A 24,450-nucleotide genomic window follows, 5' to 3' on the forward strand; every position below is an offset into this window, starting at 1 on the left:
AGACTCAAAAAGGCTGGATCTGCTTCTGTTTTCCTAGCACCTAGAATGGAACCTGGCACAGAGTAGGAAGTTGATGAAGTCCTCTGATGAAAGGAAGGAGCACTGGGTGTTCCAGAGCTAGAAAGGGGAAATCTGTTAGATAAACGCAGATGCCATGCATTTTAATATAGCTTAGATTTTAAAAAAAATTTATAAATTCTCTTTATGAAATCTGCAAACTGCTATCTCCTACCCTGGCCAAATTAGACAGAGGACTCAAGAAAAGAAACATTAATATATCTGACTATAAAATCTGAATATAAAATGTAACAAACCTGTCAAAAGACCGTGCAAAAGATGAAGACTTATTTATATGGAGGTCCCTTGTCAGATGCCAAAGAACTGCAAACTTCGCATGCGCTTCCATCCTTATTTTCTGAGGATGAATGGGGAGATTATTTTATTATCCTTTGAAGATATTAAGTGATTTTAGTAAAATCAAAGTAGCTATTTAAGACAAAGTATTATGTTTAATGTTCCCAGTTCTCCAATACACAATATAATGATCTGTATTTTTTTATGGAAACAGAAATGTAGAAAATACTTAGAAATATTAAACCTAAAGGATCATCTAATGCTGCTACATAAATTATTGTATTTTTTATAGGCAAATGACAATTTTTTTTTGTCTTTTTAGGGCCACATCCAAGGCATATGGAAGTTCCCGGGCTAGGGGCTGAATCAGAGCTATAGTCACTGGCCCACACCACAGCCACAACAATGCTAGATCCAAGCTGTCTCTGTGACCTACACAACAGCTCATAGCAATGCCAGATCCTTAACCCACTAAGCGAGGCCAGGGATTGAACCTGTGTCCTCATGGATGCTAGTCGGATTCATTTCCGCTGAGCCACGATGGGAACTCTTCATGAATTATTATTTAGTTTGGGTAATTAGTTTACTAGATTTTATAATGGGATTGAAAGAACTAATAATGTGCATGTTATGATATCTTGAGTAAAGGAAGCACTTTCTCCCTCATTTTAATATAAATACATAGTAGTCAAAACTAATTTCATGGCACTACATAATTTACTTCTGCTCCCAGAAATAATATTTTTAATCCCAAATGAAGTTATCATCACTTATAAAGCTGATTTATTAGATTAACATTCTGAATACCTATAAAAATTATTTCTACAAGAAAAATACTACATCACTTTTGGAATTATTTGGAAAAGATGAGTGTTAAGATAATAATAGATAGAATAATGTAAAAATAAGTTATTCAGAAAGACCACTATTTGGTATTAAATAGCTGGTATTCCTCCAGCATTCATGGAATCCTTCAAGTAAAAGAACCCCCAAATGAGAGACTACAACTGTCTAAATTATGATGGGTTAGAGGAGTTCTTGCTTTTTCTGTGGGCCTAATAAGTGCTTTTCCAACGAAGCCTGTGTTTAGACATCAACCAACACAAACATTTAAAAAAAGTAATAATAGGTATTTTAACTTTTCTCATGGATGTATAATATCTTTATTCAGAACTTTATATACATATTTTTTGTTTGTTTGTTTGGCTGCACACACGGTATATGGAAGTTCCCAGGACAGGGATCGAATCTGAGCTGCAGCTGTAACAATGCCAGATCCCTAACCCACTGTGCCACAGCAGGAACTCCTCAGAACTTAGTATTTCTTTAGTAAAATGCTTGCTGTATGAGTAAATAGGCATACAATTTGTCCTAGATTTATACTAAATGCAAAGCAAATTGTTACATTAAAATACCAAGCTTTATTTAAAATTCTCTGAGCAATTATGAAAGAATGTGTTGAAGCAGAATTAGAATTTTAATATTTTTCTTGGAATAAACTTTTCATTCCTCTTATTTACACCTTCATTTGTCACTTCCCTCCTGCCAAATGCTTCATTTACTCAACACAACACCTTTTTGAATATAACTCATTCAAACTCACTAGCATTTAGCTTTTTTTTAAAATGAGGGCAATCCACTTCTAAAAGCTCCTCAGTAAACTCTTTGATTTGTATTAGAAAGCAGACACATGAAGACCACAAACAGCATTAAGTTACCCTGGACAGGTCAATCAGAATGATCACTTCAGCATCTGGGGCCCACTCATAACTCAGCCATTTTACTCTGACTTATGTTATCAGTTCATACACATTAGGATACAAAATCCTTATTCTGGATATTTATTATAATGCAAATAATATAATCTCACTAGCATTATATAGCTTATAAATGTCATTTCATATACATTAATCTACTGAATAGTTTCATAACTGAGGTGCTGAATATTTTTTGTTTTATATTTTCTTTTTTGGGCTGCACCTGTGCATATGGAAGTTAGTGGGCCAGGGGTCAAATCAGAGCTCCAGCTGATACCTATGCCATAGCCATGGCAACACCAGATCAGAGCTGCCTCGGCAACTTAGCCACAGCTTGCGGTAATGCTGGATCCTTAACCCACTAGATGAGGCTAGAGATGGAACTCCCAATTTCAGAGATAACTTTGGGTTCTTAACCAGCTGAACCACAATAAGAACTCATGAATACATCTTTAAATGACCCGAGAACTTGGGCCAGCAACAGCTTTAATCATCACTACCCACTGCTGGCATCCTGAACCAAGAAATGAACCCAGTTGACTGAGGTTGTTTGATTTTTTCATATTACTGATGTGTTTATAAGAACTTTCCTCTAAAAAGAATAGAATTTTTACTCTACATTTAAGATATGATGATCACTCTCAACGAAGTTATCTGTTACTCAGATATTAAATGCCATAATTTTCCTAGAATTTCCTTAATTTACCTTTTAGTATAATGGGAGCAAGGTGTCTGGGTCAGGCACAGGATGAGAAGAATTTACCTTATCTTTATGGGTTAACTGCTGACTTATAACATCCTCACAGATGCTAGAAGAAGGAACCAAGTTATGTAATTGATAAAACAGTTCCACACTCTTCTGGTGGTGCTGAGGTGTCGCATCTCCCAGCTGGTCCCATAATGTTAAAGCTACATGCTATTTAAAAAAAAAAAAAAAGACATAAAAGTTAGTGTTACAAAACTGTAAATAAAAACTTATTTAATAAGTATTTCCCATTAGGTACAAACAAGCCTATGACTGCCCGACCTAGAAGGTCCTTAACACTTATTTATGCCAGTGGAATGAGATTTGAGTGTGTAGCTTTCCAACTGTCCTTTCCCATCATCTAGGCTTTAAGAACCTATTTAACAATCCTTTCATTATATTTTATTTTGAACATCAGATATGTAAGCACTTTTTACAGGGACCAGATAAGACCCCATTTCACTATTTTAGTGATGCCAGAATACATCATTATTATTATTATTTTAATGGCTGCACCTGTAGCATATGGACATTCTCAGACCAGGGACTGAATCTAAGCCACAGCTGAGACATATGCTGCAGCTGCAGCAATGCCAGATCCTTTAACCCACTGTTCTGGGCTAGGGATCGAACCAGCGCCTCCACAGTGACCTGAGCCCTGCAATCAGATTTGTAACCCACTGTGCCACAGTGGGAACTCCTAGAATACATTATCTTTAAAAGGATATAACTCCCACAATGAAGGCAATTTAGTGTTTAGTTACATGGTACACACTGTATTACAATTCATAGTCCAAATATCCAAACTACTGAAAGTATATAAAACAGGTTGTAAATATTTCAGTGCTACCTCTGTTAACACAACACTTGATGATCTATGATAGCACTAATAAAAACCCAACAGTCTTTGGGGCTTACCACCACGTTATAGAAAGTGACTCTGACCTAGCAGGAGGAACTATCTGGAGGGGCACAATGACTTGAAATCAGATTTTTAAAATTTAAATTTTTAATATAAAATATATATTTTATATATTTTTAAATTAAAAATTTAATTTAAAATATTTTAAATTAAAATTATATTTACATATATAAAGATATATATATTAAATTTTATATATATATCTTTCTACCTCCTCAAGCCAAAGTATAGTTAATGTGCCTTCTATGTAGAGGCTATCATATGTTCTGCTGTGACAGAAATCCAAGACTGTGTTTTTTTTTTTTAATGCATCACAGATGATAATCAGACAATTCAAAGTTAGAAAAATTTTCCTGGGAAGTTTTAAGAGAGCTGCGGTTATAGTTTAGAAAAAGCAAGTGTCACAATCACTTTATTTGGAAATACATTTTACTGCCTAAATGAACTTTCCTCTTTACTCCCCTCATCCTCATCTTTCTCTCTCCTTATAAAACTGGAGACAAGGCTGGTAATGCGGCCCTGATCAAGTGTGTTATCTCTTCTTATTGGGTATGATATTAGGACGTGTGCAATTACCACCTTTAAAATTTGTGTTAAGTAAATGAGGTCAAGTGTTACCTTAGTCATGTACGCATTTCTTAGAACTCACCTTGAAAAACTCAGTCTTCTCAGCTATGTATCTCAGATTGCCTGGAGTGAGGGGAGGTCTAATGACCACAGCCACTCGTCCCTGGTTTGGACTTAAGGGCTGTGCAGGCTCCACGCTGTTGATGTTTTCCCCAGTGACCATGGCCACAGACTGAGTCAATCCTACCAGGTCCATGACAAGAGAAATAGCAACACTCTGCACACTGAAATCACCTGCGTGGCTGCAAGCATTCATCAGTGTCTGGAGCCACAGTGGAGGCTGCACGTGCTCCCAGTCTAAAAAGAGAAGAGATGGGAGCCAATGAAGTTCATCACATGAGACCTTTCACTCACACTCCAACTTCTAAGTCACTTTCAAAAACAGGGCCCTTTGGGAGTTCCCTGCTGGAAATCAATGGATCTAAATGTTATATTACTTTTCTCCAGAGAAAGGAGTTAATGTCCTTCTTGGCTTCTGCTCACTTTCAAACTGTGAAAGACATCAAAATCACAAAATTTTCCAACATATCAACTCCCCATAATGAGAGTATCTTGTTTAAAAATATCTACAAATTAAAATAATGCTTTAAAAAATGAACTGGTTAAAAAAATCCCAGTTTTAACATCTGTTCCTTAAGAAAAAAAAAGCAGGAGGGGGGAACATGCCATAGAAAATATGCTAAAATAAATAAAACTAAGACAAGCTTACCAGTCTCTGATTTTTCAGAATGTAATTCTGAGGTATGGCTCCCGTCAGCGATGTAAACTGGGAAACTTGAGCACTCCAGGAAGACCTGGCAGGCTGCAAGGAAGGCAGCAAGGTACTCTTTCGAGGTCTGGTGTTTACTTATGTTTCTCTCTTTCACATCTCCATGTGAATCCCTGTCCCATTTCAAAGTCTCCCCTTGCTCTCGACTGAGATCCCCTTGATGCTCTGCGGCCAAAGCCTCAGAGAATGAGTTACTCTGAATGATGTAGAGGTTGATGAGTCTGGTGAGAAACTCCTGGATGTACTCCAGACAGCACTGCATTGCAGTTTTTTGGGCGGTCTTCCCACTCCGGGGTGCTGTCCCCTGAGTGACTAGGGAAGGGGGCTGGATGATGGTTTCTTCAGATCCCACAGTGGAGGCTGTTTCTGTTTCGGAGGATGTGCTACCCATCGGGATGGCAGCTGCCCCCTGCCCCTCACTCAGTTCTCTGTCAATGTCATCAGGCCGGTCTGCTTGATACTGTATAAACTCAGTGAATCCGCTCTCTGATGATCGACTGCTTGGTGGATTTTCTCCATCTTCAAACACTTCAGTAGGATTTTCAAGAGAAACTGATGATATCTGGTAGAGATTAAAAAGAGAAAAAGGCTGAGTAGTTAAATGTATATATTTATAAGAAGTAAAAACTTTAAATGGTCATGTTATGAGAGAAGTCAGTTTTAGATTGGTCTTATTCACAACTTAATTCACATATATACATATGTTTTGTTTTGTTTTTTAATTTTTTCCCCCTCTTTTTTGGCTGCCCCACAGCATATGGAGTTCCCAGGCCAGGGACCAGATCCAAGCCACAGTTACGACCTATGCTGCAGCTGGAGCAGTGCCGGATCCTGTTACCCGCTGTGCTGGGCTGGGAATCGAGCCTATGTTCTGGTGCTTCAGAGACACCACCTATCCCATTGTGCCACAGCGGGAACTCCACTCACAACTTAATTCACATTTCGCAACTTCATCCACATACTTGGTTGAATTGTGAAACTGTTTTCTACAAGTGATTCACATAACTATGATAATAGGAATTACTGATACGGCCTGATTAGTATATTAATACAGTCATTCAATAAATATTATTTGTCATATGCAGAGCTTAAGCTAAGGTTCTTGAGGTCAAAGTATGTATATGTAGAACTTTGGATTTATGACCTTGTTTTCAAACTGCTAATAATATATTCAACCTACTTCATGAAATCACCTTCCTAATGTCTAAATAATGCACAGAATGAGACATGTAAAGTTAAAAAAAATAACATTTTATAAACTAGAAATAAAATCTAATAGGAGTTCCTGTCATGGCGCAGCAGAAACGAATCTGACTAGGAACCATGAGGTTGCAGGTTCAATCCCTGGCCTTGCTCAGTGGGTTAAGGATCTGGCATTGCCATGAGCTGTGGTGTAGGTCACAGATGTGGCTCAGATCCCAAGTTGCTGTGGCTGTGGCATAGGCCGACAGCAACAGCTCCAATTTGACCCCTAGCCTGGGAATCTCCATACACTGCGAGTGCAGCCCTTAAAAAAAAAAAAAAAAAAAATCTAATAGATCTTCTATTTGAGACCATATGACTGTGAAATTTCTGTCTGAAATGTCAAGTACTGTTTATATGTTGGCTATTAATCTTTCATTCTTCCAACGATCAGCTACTGAGCCCACATTACGTGCCATTTAAGTACTAGGAATAAAAGCAACTGTTTACAACCTAGAAGGGAAGAGACAATTAATTACAATGTAAACAAAATGAACCAGCCCCTGAAGTAGAACAGAGCAGGAAAGGATTGGCTGTTGCCTCTCTATAAGGATAGGATAAATACAACCATCAAGCATATTTTCTGGCTTAGGTTAGGTAAACAAAAGTTGTACATCCCATGAACTCCTTGGGTAAGTGTGCCAGAGCATAATGTGCATTTGACTAAGGTCACTCAAGACATACACTAAAAGCTCTGCGGCCACAAAACTGGGCCTCAACAGAACACTGTAAACCAACTACAATGGAAAAAATAAAAATCATTAAAAAAAAAACCCCACAAAAACAAAAAAACCTGGGCCTCACCCAATGTTCCTTGCCTCAGTGAACTGTACCACCATCCAGTCCTCAAACCAGGAAGGCAGAAACCTATGGGTGATTCTTGTACCTTCACCTCTCCTCCACCAACACTTTCCCTACATCAATTTCAGTACTGTGGCTGAGGGTGCTCGCCTGTCTGCTTGGCAAATGATTTTCTGTCTCCAAACCTTGGTTTCTTGGTCTATGTAGTTCAGTGACAGTAATTCTTAAATTTTATAGTTGCTATGCAAATTAAGTAACACTGTATATAAAGCACCTGGCATAGAAGTCATCACTCAGTAACCATTCAGTAAGTGTGAGTGATCACTCATTACCCTACCAATCCATTTCTACACCTTAGTGATTTATCTTCCTCAGTGAATGGCTAATCCATTCACTTCTGTCTTCACTCCCCCATCATGTCAGGACACATTTCCACCACCTCTCACCTGCGCTACTGTAGGTCTCCCTACATCCATTTCTGTTTCTCAGATCCATACTCCATACTGTGGCCACAGTAATTTTTCTAATACACAAATGTGATTTATGCCACTTGCCTTTTCCCCTTTGGAGTCTTCCCACTGATTCTAAGACAAAGAATAAAAGCCTTGGTATAGGTATAGTGAAAAGACTCTGTAAGACTCGGCCTCCGCCTGCCTGCCCCAAGCACCTTCCTCTGCCCGTGCCCTGTGCTCTCGTATCTCATGCAGCCCATTTCCTCTAAGCTTCACCGAACAATCCTTCCTCAAGCCAGCCTTCCTTGGCCCCAGCCTAGGTCTGATCACACCATTTTCCACATTCCTACCACTCCTTACTTTCCTTCATACATTGATCAAAACTGTGATTAAATGTGCAATTATTTGTTTAACATGCGGCGTCCCAACTAGAAAGGAAGGGGTGGGGAAGGGCAGAGTCACCCAGGTATGCCTAACCCATTGCTGGATACACAGAGAGGGTGCTGAGAGGAGGGGCTCTTACCTCTATTTCAAAGGTAAGAAAACTGAGGCTTACGGAAATTAAAAACAAAACTTGCCCAACTACTAAGCAAATAAGCTTAGTAGTTAGAAGAGCTCAGCTGAAGTGATTCTAAACTTCATGCTCCTTTTATCACAGATCACCAAGAGAACTTTACATATTAAAATATCAAAGTTTAGAGGTAGCCATCAGAACTGAACTTATTTTTCTACTTTGAAAAATCTTTTATCAGTGCACTTTTAAAAAGAAATCTTATTTAAATAGTAAAATAAAATTAGTTTATTATCATTTCTGTATTAATCTTTTTTTAATATAAGGACTGTAAAACAATGATATTACACTAAAAGAATTCATGCTATAAATTCAGTTACACTTGCATACATGTCACATTGTAACATATAATACTTAGTTAAATGGTCTCTATTTCATAATCATGCTTCAGATCATCTTATAACAACATTTCTTTCTGAAAAGGAATTACACGTTTCAGACACCTGGGTATAGAGATCCAATACACTGATTTTATAAAAATGAACTAAGTGCATGGAGGCAAAATTAGATTTACCATTTTTAAAAGAATCATTCCTTCAATTTCAAAAAAAGGAATATAGAAAATACTTTCAGCTTTCAAATTTGATCAATTTTAGACATCTCAGTGAAGATGAGAAGACCATTGTGCTTCAGTGAAAAACAGAAAAGAACAGATGGCCTGGGAATAGGCATGAAAACTAAAGAAAGAGAGAAGGGCAAAAACACATCTGAAGTTAACAAACCATTATATTTAAAAAGTATTATTTAATTGTCTTTCATTTAATAGGAATGGGCGTTCCCATTTACCTTATCTGTAACCATCAATAAAGTGATGTTTTTTCTACATACTAAATATTCTCATATTTGAATATGATATCAAGGGAATGCTAAGGTCCCTCCTCTACTCTTACTAACTTCATTCAAATAAAAACCAATGCAAAAACATTTAATGTCCATTTTAGCTTTATTTCTAAGTTGATACTAGAGGCATAAATTAAGGAAAAATAGCACAACAAAATGAATTGACCAAGAGTAGAGTCCATATAATATTATCAATAAGTAGGTAGGAAGAAAAATAAGACAGACTAGTTACTAGTTTTAGTTTATGTAGGATAATCCTGGGATATATTTAAATTGTTCAAGGGTCAGTAATGTTCACTTCATATAAAGAAAGCAATACATTTAGGAGGTCCAAGAAAAACGTTTTAGGATTAAGACTTGATGGAAAAGGCTGTAATGAGATCTTCCTAATAATATATCTTGCCTGGCTGAAGAAATTCAAAAGCAAGAAATAAAGTAACGGCAACTAGGCTAACACAATATTTAGGTAATGAACCTTATATGCTAGAAATATTTAAATCTTTTGTTTTAACACAGTGCTCTGTGCCGAAATTCAACAGAATTACATAATTCCATGAATGTTTTCATTAATGTTTACTACAAAGTACTGTAGTATTATAAACCTGAAGGCTTTTAAATTGCTTTTTCCATACCTGTTTCATACATGCTTAAATATGTTACCATGGTCAGACATTAAAATTACAGTTGACCCTGAGCAATGTAGGGGTTAGAGATGTCGAGCCCCTATACAGTCAAAAATCCACATAAAAATTTTGAATGCCTCAAACCTACTAAAAGCTAACTGTTGACTGTAAGCTTTAATGAAACATAAACAGTCAATTAAAACACAGTTGTATGTTATATGCATATCTACATATAATTTATGCATTCATGACAAACACAAATTTTTAATTTTTTTGATATTTCTAGGCCATGTGAGTTATCTGAGAGTTTTTTCAAATTGTCATAATTCTCTGAAAAAATTTCCAATATATTTCTTGAAAAAAAAAATCTGTAAATAAGTCAACTCATTCAGTTCAAACCTGTTTTGTTCAAGGGTCAACTGTATTACAATTCTATTCAACACCACAAAGTAACCATTAAGAATCTGGAAGACTAGGGAGGGCAAAAAGACTCTGGATTTCATGAAGAACATGTCAAAAATTTACTGTATAGAGACTTCCTGTCCTGACTCAGTGGTAACAAACCCGACTAGGATCCAGGAGGACTCAGGTTCAATCCCTGGCCTCGCTCAGTGGGTCAAGGATCCGGCATTGCCGTGAACTGTGGTATACAGTAGCTTGCAGATATGGCTCTGATTTGGTGTTGCTGTGGCTATGGTGTAGGCCAGCAGCTGTAGCTCCAATTTGACCCCTAGCCTGGAAACTTCCATGTGCCGCAAATTTGGCCTTGAAAGGCAAAAAAAAAAAGTACTGTATATATGAAAAAGACCAATAAAGTTAGGATTATAAATGTCCTGTTTAATACGATAGCTACTAGCCACATGTGACCACTGAGCTCTTGAAATGTGGCTGATCTGACGAGAAGCTAAATTTTTTACTGCACTTAATTTTAATTAAAAAATTTAAAGTGATACTTAGTTTCCTAACACCATACACAAAAATAAACTCAACATGGATTAAAGACCTAGATAGAAGACCAGACACTATAAAACTCTTAGAGGAAAACAAAGACCAAACACTCTCTGACATAAATGACAGCAACATCTTCTCAGATCCACCTCTTAGAGTATTGACAAGAAAAATAAAAATAAACAAATGGGACCTAATCAAATTGAAAAGTTTCTACACAGCAAAGGAAACCCTAAACAAAACGAAAAGACAACCACAGAATGGGACAAAATCTTTGCAAGTGAATCGACGGACAAGGGATTCATCTCCAAAATTTATAAACACCTTCTGCAGCTCCATACCAAAAAAACAAACAATCCCATCAAAAAATGAATGGGCAGAAGATCTAAACAGACAGTTCTCCAAAGAAGACATACACATGGCCAAAAAACACATGAAAGGATGTTCAACATCACTCCTCATTAGAGAAATGCACAATGAGGTACCACCTTACACCAGCCAGAACGGCCATCATCCAAAAGTATACAAACAATAAGTGCTGGAGAGGGTGTGGAGAAAAAGGAACCCTAGTACACTGTTGGTGGGACTGTAAATTGGTGCAACCACTGTGGAAAACAGTATGGAGATGCCTCAGAAAACTAAACATAGAACTATCATTTGATCCAGCAATCACACTCTTGGGCATCTATCCAGAGGAAACGACGACTCGCAAAGACACATGTACTCCAATGTTCACTGCAGCACTATATACAATAGCCAAAACATGGAAACAACCTAAATGTGCATCAACAGAGGAGTGGATCAAGAAGATGTGATACATATACACAATGGAATATTACTCAGCCATTAAAATGAACGAAATACCAGCATTCTTAGCAACATGGATGGACCTAGAAACTATCATGCTAAGTGAAGTCAGCCATACAATGAGACACCAACATCAAATGCTTTCACTGACATGTGGAATCTGAAAAAAGGACAGACGGAACTTCTTTGCAGAACAGATGCTGACTCACAGACACTGAAAAACTTATGGTCTCTGGAGGAGAGAGTTTGGGGGTGGGGGGATGTGCTTGGGTTGTGGGATGAACATCCTGTGAAATTGGATTGTTACGATCATTATACAACTACAGATGTGATAAATTCCTTTGAGTAATAAAAAATAAAATTAAATTAAAAAAAGAAAAAAAATCTTTTTACATTACATCAATTTTATATTAATTACATCTTGAAATATATTAGCTCAAACGGGCTAAATAAAATATCATTAAAATTATTTTCAGCTTTTTCTACTTTTTAATGAAGCTACCCGAAAATTTTAAGTTATAAATGTTGCTTTGCATTTTATTTCTCTTGCAAAGTGTTGATATGGACAGTTAAACTGTATAGAGCCATCAGCCTACAAGACTGCCACAACAGTTGGATATAGGAAAGAGTTATTAATACACATAAATGATAACATGTAAGTGATTTTACTTAAGAAACTGTTCTGCCTGGAAGAAATATAATTGGTCAAATACCAAAAATAAAAGAAAACATTTACCTTTTTGTCTTCCCACTCCTTGACAGAGTTGTTCTGCCCACTTGGAAACTGCAACACGCCTCCAGTGCTGGCAGATAACAAAGGAGGCTGAACCTTGCTAAGGATCTTGGAGCAGAGCCTGAGTGAATCTGTGAGTTCAGATAAACGCAGGGTCTGCAGGTGGCTTGTCAGGGCAGATATCATCCTGAGCAGCAGTTGCGGCAAGTGTTCTGTCTGGATTTCAATGTAAGTCTCCTGAAAAGAAGGGTGAAAGGACCAAAGTATATATGGTGTGTAACTCCAAGGTCATGTCACTTAACTTATGTTTAATCTACATTAAAAAAGAAAATAATTGTACTCATTTTATGTGTATCATGCTCTTAATTAACACTGACTGAATGATCATTTAGTATTACAGATACAAAATTTCTATGCCCAAATTCTCAATTTAAGTATTTCGAAGCATATATTATAAAAGAGTCCCAGTTTTATCTGTTACATTACTGAAATTATAACATAAGTGAATGCAATCAGTTATAAACAAAACAGGCTGAACGTCATACCTGACACAGCACCCTCATACTTCTAGTAGGCTTCAAAATGAGAAAGCAAAGAATTGAGGAGAGAAAAGGGGAAAAGATTCCAACAGTCTTCATTTAATAGAATCATTAATGAATATAAATGCAGCATTAAACCACTATACATTAAACATGTAAGATTTCTATAACATGCAATTATGAAGTATATTCCACATATTAAATAAGAACTGTGTATGTATTATATATATATGTGTCAGAGAACAAAACACTTTCAAAATTTTACTTAAAAAGCTATGCCAAAAGGGGAAAAATCAATTTAATTTTAAAAATGAAATTTACTTGAAGATGAGGTTTATCTTCAAATGAAATATATGAACTATGTTATTACATTTCCCCAAAATGTTTTTACCAAGATGGTCTTACCAAAGAAACAATATCCAACAAAAAATCAACCAGTAAGCAGAAATTGGTCAGCTGTAATTCAGACGACTCACTACTATCTCCAGGCCCAATGTGAAGTCTGGCATGCAGTGTCCTCCTAAAAGGACAAAACGTACTTCATCAAGGATATTATCAAGTAATGTGAATACAAGTGCGATCATCATTTTTTTTAAGGGCCGCATCCGCAACATGTGGAAGCTCCCAGGCTAGAGGTCGAATTAGAGCTTTAGGTACTTGCCACAGCCACTTGGTTTCCAAGCCCACACCACAGCTCAGAGCAATGCCGGATCCTTAGCCCACCGAGGGAGGCCAGGGATGGAACCCACATCCTCATGGGTACTAGTCAGGATGGGAACTCCTTTACATTTTATCTTTTTGAGTCATGTCTACACTGGGACACACACTGTTGTGTTCTTGTGAGAAGCATCTTTCTTTCCCCTCAGCAAGATTCTTAGGCTTAACCTCTCCCTTTAACTCCATCCTCAACTTCCAAGTATTCTGGATGTTTTTTCCTTTTGGGGACATATTTCTCAGTGCTCCCACTACAGATATCATTTCCTTGTTAAAATGGATTATTTGCTGATTTCTAACCTCAGGTCCTATGTTCGTACCAATCTGTCCCTCATCATCCTTCCCCAATCTCATTCTCTATATCCAGAATGCAACCATCCTTCAAGGTTACGTCCTCCAGGAAGTCTCCTCAGATCCAAGTAATAGAGATCATTCCTTCGACAAACACTCAAACCAAATCCCATTAATCCTCTATGACCCCCTGCTCTGAAGACACAAAGTAAGCATATGATACAGCCCCTAGCTGGCATACAGACAAATAATGTGACAATGAGCTAGTGTAGAAGCTGATTCTGATAGGAAATTTAAGGGATTCACAGAGGACTTCTAAAAGAGGGTGGCCTCTCATAGTACCTGACTAAATGGGCTAGGGGAAGACTATTTTAGGAAAAAATAGCACAAGCGAAGAATCAGCCACATCATGAAGGCTCAGGGTTAATGCTGGCAAGGCAACAGTTCAGGTTAGCTAAGGGCCCAGTTAATTTTGATCAGGAAATAGAGCAGGGTTAGCTAAAGAAGGGTACATGTGTGTGTCTGTGAATGTGGAAAGTTGATCCAGGGTCAGGCGGTAAAAAGACACAATTCCTCTACAATGCTACCACAATTTAACCTCTCAAGGCATTTATAACTAGACATAGCATGTGCAGGTCTTACTTGTTCTTGCTATTAGGTCTTTGAAGATGGCAAGTGTCTCTGTCTGCTTAGCAGAGTGCCTTTCCACTGGGTGCTCAGCAGCCCTTCAATGAGCAAGCAGTCAACTTTCTAAATCATTAAAGGGATTAATGTTTTCAGTTTTAAGAGCCTTCTAATCCTGAGCTCATAAATGCTTACTTATTGGCTAATGCTCCAGGGGCTGGAGAGGTCAATCTGGTTCTGAGAGGATTTTGGTCTAGAATCCAGACCAATTCTACCCACGTTCATGAGTACTATTGGGTTTTTAGAACATTTTTTAGGCTTTATGTCCTGACAGTATGGGCTGGTTCTATGTTTTTAAAAACACAAAGTGACCTAGGAATTTTTTATTATTCAAAGTGAGAATCATTTTGGGAAAGTGTGCTAAGGCACCAGGCACAAATTTGTTATTTTCTCTACCAACAAAGAAGAACAGGATTACTATGGATTGGAGAAGGAAAAATCTTTCATCCATGCTGGTGACCGAGTATCTCCTCTCCAAACTCCTTTTCTTCCTTTCATTCATTCTTTTTTTTTTTTTTTTTTTTTTTTTAGGGCTGGACCTGCAGCATATGGAAGTTCCCAGGCTAGGGGTTGAATTGGACCTGCAGCTGCTGGCCTACAGCAATGCCAGATCTGAGCGACGTCTGTGACCTACCTGGCAGCTTGCAGCAATGTCCAACCCTTAAATCATTAATTGAGGCCAGGGATGGAACCCACATCTTCATGGATACGAGTCTGATTCTTAACCTGCTGAGCCACAATGGGAGCTCCTAAACTCCTTTTCAAATCTAAGATTATATGATCAATGATTCTACATTCTAAACTGACATGGTAGAGATTATGGCTATTAAATAATAATTGTCAGCAGTAATGGTATGAGAGTATAAGAGAATGTTTAATGTTTTCATTAAACTCAAAGAAATTAAAAGAAAAACTCAAAGATTAGCTCTGGATGCTATTAAATTAAAATGAATGAAACAGTTGGAACATACCTACAACATTCTTCAAACCAACGTGCAACGTAATCCCACATATAATAAGGCTCAAAGGAATTAAAGAGAAGGTTGGCAGTTTTAATCAGCTCTGCTGTTTTCTTATTTTCCCTTAATTTACTAAAAAAACAAACAAACAAAAACTAATAAATATCAGCATCTACATTTTCAAATTTAAATTTGAGTACAATGTTGTTCAGGGTGTACATAATCCTAAAGTATATGCTAGAAAACTTGCTAGTGAGAATATAGCAACAAATAATTTTTATCTACTGTCATTCTTCCCTTTATGTGTAGTTATTCTCCAAAATTCGAGTTTTCATAAACTCAAATGTATGATCAAGATCAGAAGTTAACCTTGTGTAAGAAAAAAAGCTGTGCTTCCAGCAAAATGACAGGAAGTTCCTTTTAAACTATTTTGAGTGTCTGACTGTGAATACAGCATTAAATTGCTTTGTTTCTCTGGCACATACAGACTGATTACTGATTTGATTCTGACAGCATTTATTCTGAAAGAATTTTGTCTGCTTTCCTGTACTATTCAAGATTTACTAGAGAAAAGTTAAGTTTATTTTAGAGAATTTCATTCAAATTATTATTTTTAGCTTGAAAAACAGTAACAAAAAGAACTAATACTGGGAATAGCTATTATTACTGAAGTTCCAAATTCCATCAGAGAAAAATAACATTGCTATTTCAAAAGTGAACGCTCTAGCCTGTTAAATACCCACCTACATACCATATCCTGTCACGCTTCCTAACAATTAAAACAATCATTTTTATATATAGTGAGGCGCTGTCAATATAACTAGCATGTTATAGAATAAAATGCTACTTAAATACCCTATGGGGAAAATAAATTATCAGGCAGTGTAAGGAATGAAAGAGCACAAAGTTAGCCAATATCAACTTTTCAAACAAAAATTATAGGGGATTACATTTATCAGAAGTAAAAAATTATCTTAAAAAGTTTTACTATATAAAAGTATGGTTTAGGAAGCCCAGGTTATCTCTAAAGTCTCACTAAGGTGACATTAATAAAATGTAAATTATGTAAAAGGAACTATCTTGGATCCTTTGTCATATTAAAATGATGTAAGAGACTGGCAAACAGGTAGGCTTCTTAAAGCAGGAAAGAGATGAAAAAGACTTTTTTCATCTACCACTGACTCAGAGAACAGGATATGGTAATGTTATAAGACTTGTCCAGGGTATGTGTATATATATGTATACATTTGAAACAAGAAATCACCACCACTGGAAAAAAAATTCTTTAAAGAACACCTAGTGCCCTGTGATTCACTTAACTGTGTTCAAGCCACCTTCTGATCTGTGATCTGTTCTCCTGAGCATGTCAAGGCATCAAGAAGCCCTACCCCATACCAACAACCAGGGCTGGTCACCAAGGCCTAACTTTCATCACTAACTGACATGCAGCAGCTAATCTCCTGTGAGTTTGGTAAGTGAAGCTCTATCTTCACATTAACTGCTAAAATTTAGTTTTTTCAAATGGTGACACTGAGCACCAATCATGGAAGGTGGTGGTTCTACCACAGAGCAGTCACACTACAAACGCCTGTTTGCAAGGTTGGTGCAGTTAATTCTAAGAGTTCTTATCACCAACATACAGCAGTATTTTAAATCAAATTCACTCAGTCAGAACACAAGCTTCATACAGCAATGTCTACTTTATGAATATTAATAAATAAAGATCTTGTGTCATGCTGGATTTTTTGGTAATCCACCTGCTTAACTGAGCATGATCCTTGCTGAAGGGTGGTTCCATCTGAAGATCCAATTCTGCTTTGCATTGAGAATATAATGTTCTAAACACTTCAATTAGGACATCTTCTAGAATGACAGGTCCTAAATTAATATACATATTAAAGACAATAATTAATCAACACTGACAAACCATGATTATCTACAAATTGGCCTAATTACAGTACACTTTAAAACAAGTATTTTGAAAACATAATTTTTTTTTTTCCCAGAAGCTAAACTAAACCTAACATTCTGAGAGGCTATCAGTAAAACAGTAAATAACTAAACATATACTTAACCATAGATTGACTTAATGGAAATCACGAAATCAGGGAAATTGGTTTTCCCACTTAACACCTCTGTTAGCTTGGACAACTTATTTAACTTCTTTGAGATTTCATGTCCTCATGTAGAATGAAGAAAATAATAGCAACCATAGGACTGTCAAGTGTAAGGGTTAGGAAAAAATTTGTTGAGTACCATAGTTCCCAGAATACAATGAGTATTCAATAAGTGATGCTTATATTACTATTATTAAATATAAAAGTGCTCAAGGCTAAGTGTTATTACTATAAAAGATGCCTTAAGATACTTTCTGAGCTTCCTCTATTACCATGATAGCTAAAATAAACTCTCAAAGCTATTGGTACAACCAAAGTTATAACTTTTTTTTTTTTTTCTTTTTAAGGCTGCACCTGTCTCATATGGAAGTTCTGGCGTAGGGGTTGAATCGAGGCTGTAGCTGCTGGCCTACACCACAGCCACAGCAAGGCAGGATCCAAGCTTGTAGCAGTGCTGGATCCTTAACCCACTAGGTGAGGCCAGGGATAGAAGCCATATCCTCATGGATACTAGTCAGGTTCATAATGCACTAAGCCACAATGGGAACTCCTAAAGTTATTTTTATATTTAAAAATTTTCATTTTTAAGAATTGGTGAGAGAACTTACACATATATTCTAAAACATCTGCATATAATTTAATAAAATTACATTATCATTTCACTTTATTATTGCTAGTATTTCTGTTTTTGTTTTTTTTTTTTTTTTTAATTTCCATCCCAGGTATCATAACTAACTTCCCAATAGATCTAACATATAAGAAGTACACAATGAAGAAAAGGAAAACACACAAAGGGGATATGGGGAAGAAAGTGCATTTTATATTCTGTGAACTATAAGATGACAGATCATCAATGTTTCAATTTCAGTAGCTTAATCAGGATTAAGAAGAGCTTAGATAGCATCTTTAAAGTGACATATGCAGTAGAGTGCAGTAGAGGGTAGATAAATGATAACATGCCAGTTGGATGTACATTTGTATCTTCTTAATGGACTAGAGAGAATTTTAGGTAAGGAATTGCTGAGGCTACCTCAAAACACAGCGATTTTTCTAAGTAATAACTCTGCATTATTTTTATCATTAAACAATATAAAACAACCACATGTGATCTCATGCCCTTGGTCAGATGTATTACCTAGCTCAGGTTTGTCCAGTAAACTGATTAAAATACGAAAAGGTTTCAGATCCTGTGTTAAAGTGCTTTCTTCTCCAAATCCATTTACTTGTAAGATGCCCACCATTGCCTTGAAAAAGAGATAGTTTATCAGTTATTTAAGCAAACAGATTCAGAGATTTTTTTTTTCTTCAGAAAAATACTTTTATATACAACCACATGTAAACAGAGATCTACATCTGCTATTGCTTTTCAGAAGCTCTTTTGCTGAAGTTGGCTTTTTTCCTCTGCTAGGGGAAAAAGCGAGTCATAGCTTTGTCTTCACAGAAGAAAAAGTGCTTATGTTTTCTCTAGAAAAAAAGTGTAAAGGTTAAGGACAATCTGGAAAAACAAATTCATGAACAATGTGATTGATAACCCAAAGAGTAAAATCTTCCTCTTGACAATCGACATGCCCCAACTATGACACATTATCACGGTAGTAGCTGCTATTATGCAATTATTTTCCCGTTAGTAACTCAAAACTGTTTTTATAACCTCACTCCTTTCAAATTATTTCAGATACCATGTACTTCTCCAACTTATTCTGAGGTATCTTGAATAACACATAATTGAAGTAAAAATAATATGAAATAAACCTACGGATCATTTTAACATTTCTACCTCAAGAGAAGTTTTACCACATTTAAATTCTTGTTGCTACCCAAATTTCCCTGGAATTTCAGAGTAAATAACACAGGTCCTGGAGCTCCAACATTCATAGGGCAGACAGGTGAGAAGCTGCAACTGTGTTGCAACGAAGTCATGAAAACAAAGTACATGGGAAAAAAAAAAAAAAGATCTCTGGGCTCACAGAGAAGAGAGTCTATATTACCATCAATTACTCATTTTATTGTGGTGATTTGCTTGCTATTATCATTCTTAGGAAGTTTGTGAGCCCTATCTCCACCCCTTCAACTGTGACTTAATTCATTTAACAAGGACTTTGTCTTGTTACTTGGTGAGTAACTATAGCAATCATGGAGTAATCAAAAAATAAAATGAAAGCATCCATTACCTGAACCAACAATTCTTTTGAAAAGGTAGTGAAATAGTAAGTGGCGTGCTCTTCAGGATTACTGTGTCTTGTGCTTCTGGGTCCTATGACAGCACCGTTGTTATCAAAACCTCCATGGAAACAAATTGTAAAATAAATTAAAATAGAATTCTTGAAACTGCTGTTCACTAAATACCAAAACAGCAAATATCTCAAAAACAGCACTCAACACTTACCAATTAGTAGCCCAATCAATGTCAGCAAGAGAGATCATTTTAGACAGTTTAATAAAGGGAAACCAATTCAATACATAAGTGAGTATCATAGTATACTTCAAGAATTATTGTTTTTTTTTCCCCAATCTTATAAGCAGTGAAATAACTGATGATTCAGAAAATCCAAAATAAGTTTTACTGCATCTTCTCACTTCAGGTAGTAAAGAGTTTGTGAAAACAGGCCGAACACTCATAAAAGTGTAGAAGAACAAAGATATACTATATTTTACTGCCTGAGTGGGAGACAGGTACTCTGTGTGGGACAGTAGTACAAGATCCAATTCCTGTCCAGTTTTGGAAATTATGTCATTATTTTGATTGTGAATTTATCCTTCTTTGTCGACACACTTAGAACAGCCTCAATTTACCAGAGGGAAAAAAATATCGTGAAAGTGAACATGACCTACAGATTAAAATAGCTTCTTCAACTAAGAAGCTTTTGAGATTTCTTCATAAAATACACAAATAGTTTTCATTTTTATTATCCATATAAGTAAACTTTTAGTTTCTTCATGTAGGACATAGATAAACTTGATAATACTTATGTATGGAAAATTTCCCTTCATCCTTTTCCAGCAAAGACCACACATACGAAACACCTACCAAGAAGCCACGCGTAAAGTCTTCGGTTCAGGGACATATCTCTTCTTAGTACTACATGAAGGGCGGCTGACAAGATCCTGATCATATCTGGTCGAGTGGCCTGCGAAAGTTAGGAACGCCATTGTACTTAATCATATACAAAAAATATTACTTTTTTCTCCCCCCCCCCCCAAAAAATAATACCTCACAATATGTTCAGAACTTTAGGGCTTGTGAGGGAATTTCATACAGTGTTATCTCATTTGATCCTTCAAACACAGGAATTATTACTTCTATTTTACAGATTAGGAAATAAAGAAAAGTCAGGCACTGGGAACTATATCTAGTCACATATGATGGAGCATGATAATGTGAGAAAAAAGAATGTATATATGTATGTGTGACTGGGTAACCTTGCTGTACAGTAGAAAATTGACAGAACACTGTAAACCAGCCATAATGGGAAAAAATAAAATCAATAAAAATAAAAATAAGTAAGAAAAAAAGAAAAGCCAGGTAACACAGCTATTTATAGTTAAAACTATACTTGAATATTTTTTTAATATTTGTGTGATTTTTTTTCTTTTTCTTTTTAAGGCTATATGCACAAGATATGGATGTTCCCAGCTTAGGGGCTGAACTGGAGCTACAGCTACATCACAGCCACAGCAATACTGGATTCAAGCCACATCTGAGAACTAATGCTACAGCTTGTGGCAGTGCTGGATCCTTAACTTTTGAGAGGCCAGGGATAGAACCCTCATCCTCATGGACACCCTGTTGGGTTCTTAACCTGCTGAGGCACAATAGGAACTCCAATATACTTGATTTTAACCTCCATTTTATTTTTCTTTTTTGGGCGCATCTGTGGCATTTGTAAATTTCCACTCCAGAGATCAAATCTGAGCCTCATCTGCTACCTATGTTACAACTGTGGCAAGGTCAGATCCCTAACCCACTTTGCTGGGCCTAGGGTTGAACTAGAGACTCCACAGAGACAAGTCGGATCATTAACCCATTCCAGCTCAGCAGAAACTCCCAACCTCCATTTTAAAGTTCTTTATCTTATCCAGTATTAACAAAATCTGACACAAAACAAAGAAAATGGTGCAAGAAGGGACAGAGAGAAGAAAACCATAAGCTTTTAGTCTTATAGTTACCACACTCATAGTGGTGACAAATGACTAAAAACCTCTTTATTTTTTTATTTTTTTATTTTTTGTCTTTTCTAGGGCTGCACTCGTGGCATATGGAGGTTCCCAGGATAGGGGTCTAATCAAAGCTATATAGCTGCCGGCCTATGTCACAGCCACAGCAACGCAGGATCTGAACCACATCTGCGACCTACACCACAGCTCACAGCAACACCAGATCCTTAACCCACTGAGCAAGGCCAGGGATCGAACCTGCAACCTCATGGTTCCTAGTCAGATTCGTTAACCACTGAGTCACGATGGGAACTCCCTAAAGACTCTTTAAAAAGTTCACTATCTTGGGTGTTCCCATTGTGGCTCAGTGGGTTACGAACCCGCCAGGTATTCGTAACGATGCAGGTTTGATCCCTGGCCTTGCTCAGTGGGTTAAGGATCCTGTGTTGCTGTGGTGTAGGCTGGCAGTTACAGCTCTGATTTGACCCCTAGCCTGGGAACTTCCATATGCCTTGGGTGTGGCCATAAAAAGAAAAAAAAATTCACTATTTTCACCAATTTCAAGTCTTTCATTTCTTGTTCTTTAAAAAATTCATATCCTATAGTATTTCAAATATAGAAAAATACAGAAAACAATATAATGAATGCTTTTTGTATCTATCACTCAGCTTAACCAATCAATTTTTTTCATTTTACTCCAGATTTTTTAAAGAGAAACAATTCAATTTTTTGTTTCTTTCCTAATAGCCTCAATTAGATGTTTAAAGTGTGATATACTAGAGGAGATCTGGCTTAAGGGTTAAAGTTAAAAGAAAAAAGAAGGCAGCTTATTAAACCGCTGTTAACTTTTGAGAATATTACTAGATAATCACTTTAAAATAGAACCTTGGAATCTGAGCATTAGAAGGTAAGGAGGAAATCAACTAGTCTCACAACCGCTTTAGAATAAAGGACCAGAGCCTCACAGGACTGACATACTCAAATGCCTGGTTAGTGCCCAGATAAGAGAGAACGCGTCTCTCCTTATTTAGGCTAGTTAGCTTTTTACTACATCATGCTTCTTGACAGCATTAGAAATCCCCCAGTTTGCTTATTTTAAAGGAATCTTAGAGAAATAACTGAGATGTTAGAGACTACAGATCATCAACAGCTGCCAATTACAGTCACTCATCTAAACACCAATGTCTTCTATTAATCTAAGCAATTCTCAAACAAAGCTCTCCAGACTCCTGGGGATCTCTAAGACCCTTTCAAGAGATCCACAGAGTGTAAAAAAAAATATATATGTATATATAATATATATATTATATATTGTATATATGTTATATATATAGTATATATATTGTATATATTGTATCTATATATTATATCTATATATATTGTATCTATATATGTATCTATATATTGTATATATATATATAGTATCTATATATATGTATCTATATATTTTATATATATATATATATATTTTTTTTTTTTTTTTCACCCACAGCATATGGAAGTTTCTGGGCCAGGGACTGAACCCATGTCACAGCAGCAACCTAAACCACTGCAGTAACAACACCAGATGCTTAACCTGCTGTGCCACAAAAGAATTCCAAAAACTATATTCTTAACACAATACCAAGATGTTATTTGTCTTTTTTGATATGCTAACATTTGCTCTAATTACGCAATAGTGGGTAAAACTGCTGGCATCTTAGCATGAAAAGCAGCACCAGCAGTGTCATCCACTGTACCTGAAGTCATTGTAATTTTTACTGTCATGTATTTGCAGTAAAATCAAAAACAAAAAAGAAAAAGCCAATTTCACTTAAGAATGCTGTTGATGACAGAGCATTTGTTTGATTAAATATTGACTCTTGAGCACATATCTTTTAATATTTTTTATAATGAAAGGAGAATTACACAAATCATTCTGTTGTAAACTAAAGCATGATGGAGGTCTTTAGGAAAAGCACCCAGGTGAGTGTTTGAATTGTGGGTTGAACTACCAGCTTTTGTCCCAAAATGCCCACTTTTACCTGGAAGAATGACTGAGATGATCTATGATTACTAAGGCTTGGACACCTGGCAGACATTTTCTCAAAAATAAACAAAGTAAGCCTGTCACTTCAAGGAAAATAATAACTATTCATTGTTACAAACAATAAAATTTGAGCTATCAAGGGAAAATTAGAATTCTGGAAAATTTGCATTTGACTTGAAGTTTGCTGAATTGAATCAATAGAATTGGCTCAATAGCTTCCCAATACCTAACAAACTTTACTGATGAGATCAGTGTTGATGGTAGTAAATGTGACTGCTGTGTTGACACTTGGGAGATGAGCGTAATTCTGTAAAACAGCACTTTCCAAACAACCAATCATGATGATATGAAAGCATGTATGAATAAAAGGCCCATTCAAAATGTAAGACAGGTCAGTGGATTTTAATAAAACATTATAAATGTTCACAGACAGCGTTTCAGACTTCATATTACAACCAATTTTTTAAAAACTCCAGCTAGGGAGTTCCCTTCGTGGCTCAGCGGAAATGAATCCGACTAGGAACCTTGAGGTCGCAGGTTCGATCCCTGGCCTTGCTCAGAGGGTTGAGGATCTGGTGTTGCTGTGAGCTGTGGTGTAGGTCGCAGATGAGGCTCAGATCTGGCATTATGATCTGGCATCTGCTGTGGCTCTGGCGTAGGCCCGCAGCTATAGCTCTGACTAGACCCCTAGCCTGGGAACCTCCATATTCCGCGTGTGTGGCCCTAAGAAAACAAAAGACAAAAAACAAAAAACAAAACAAAACAAACAAA

General features: G+C 36.6%; 1 protein-coding gene across 20 annotated transcripts in view; it reads right to left on the bottom strand.

Moving 5' to 3' along the window:
• The window catches only part of DOP1A (DOP1 leucine zipper like protein A), a 107,564-nt gene that overhangs the window by 36,693 nt on the left and 46,421 nt on the right, over positions 1-24,450 (bottom strand). For 5 of the 20 annotated variants that reach the window (XM_003480309.5, XM_021091863.2, XM_021091824.2 and 2 more), the window contains 12 exons: positions 20,524-20,623; positions 19,667-19,776; positions 18,631-18,739; positions 17,136-17,256; positions 15,391-15,510; positions 13,136-13,250; positions 12,737-12,766; positions 12,195-12,428; positions 5,115-5,736; positions 4,428-4,702; positions 2,875-3,027; positions 315-415 (listed from right to left, as the gene is read on the bottom strand). In XM_003480309.5, coding sequence (XP_003480357.2) covers positions 315-415; positions 2,875-3,027; positions 4,428-4,702; positions 5,115-5,736; positions 12,195-12,428; positions 12,737-12,766; positions 13,136-13,250; positions 15,391-15,510; positions 17,136-17,256; positions 18,631-18,739; positions 19,667-19,776; positions 20,524-20,623 — 2,090 coding nt within the window. The remainder of the gene's footprint in view (positions 1-314; positions 416-2,874; positions 3,028-4,427; positions 4,703-5,114; positions 5,737-12,194; positions 12,429-12,736; positions 12,767-13,135; positions 13,251-15,390; positions 15,511-17,135; positions 17,257-18,630; positions 18,740-19,666; positions 19,777-20,523; positions 20,624-24,450) is intronic. The other 15 variants (XR_002343988.2, XM_021091892.2, XM_021091876.2 and 12 more) reach the window with 6 other exon arrangements.

The sequence above is a fragment of the Sus scrofa genome, chromosome 1, assembly GCF_054392235.1.
Source record: "Sus scrofa isolate SSC_HxYL_T2T_F1_AM1 chromosome 1, Sscrofa_HxYL_maternal_Yorkshire_Landrace_v2.0, whole genome shotgun sequence".
Classification (NCBI taxonomy): domain Eukaryota; kingdom Metazoa; phylum Chordata; class Mammalia; order Artiodactyla; family Suidae; genus Sus; species Sus scrofa.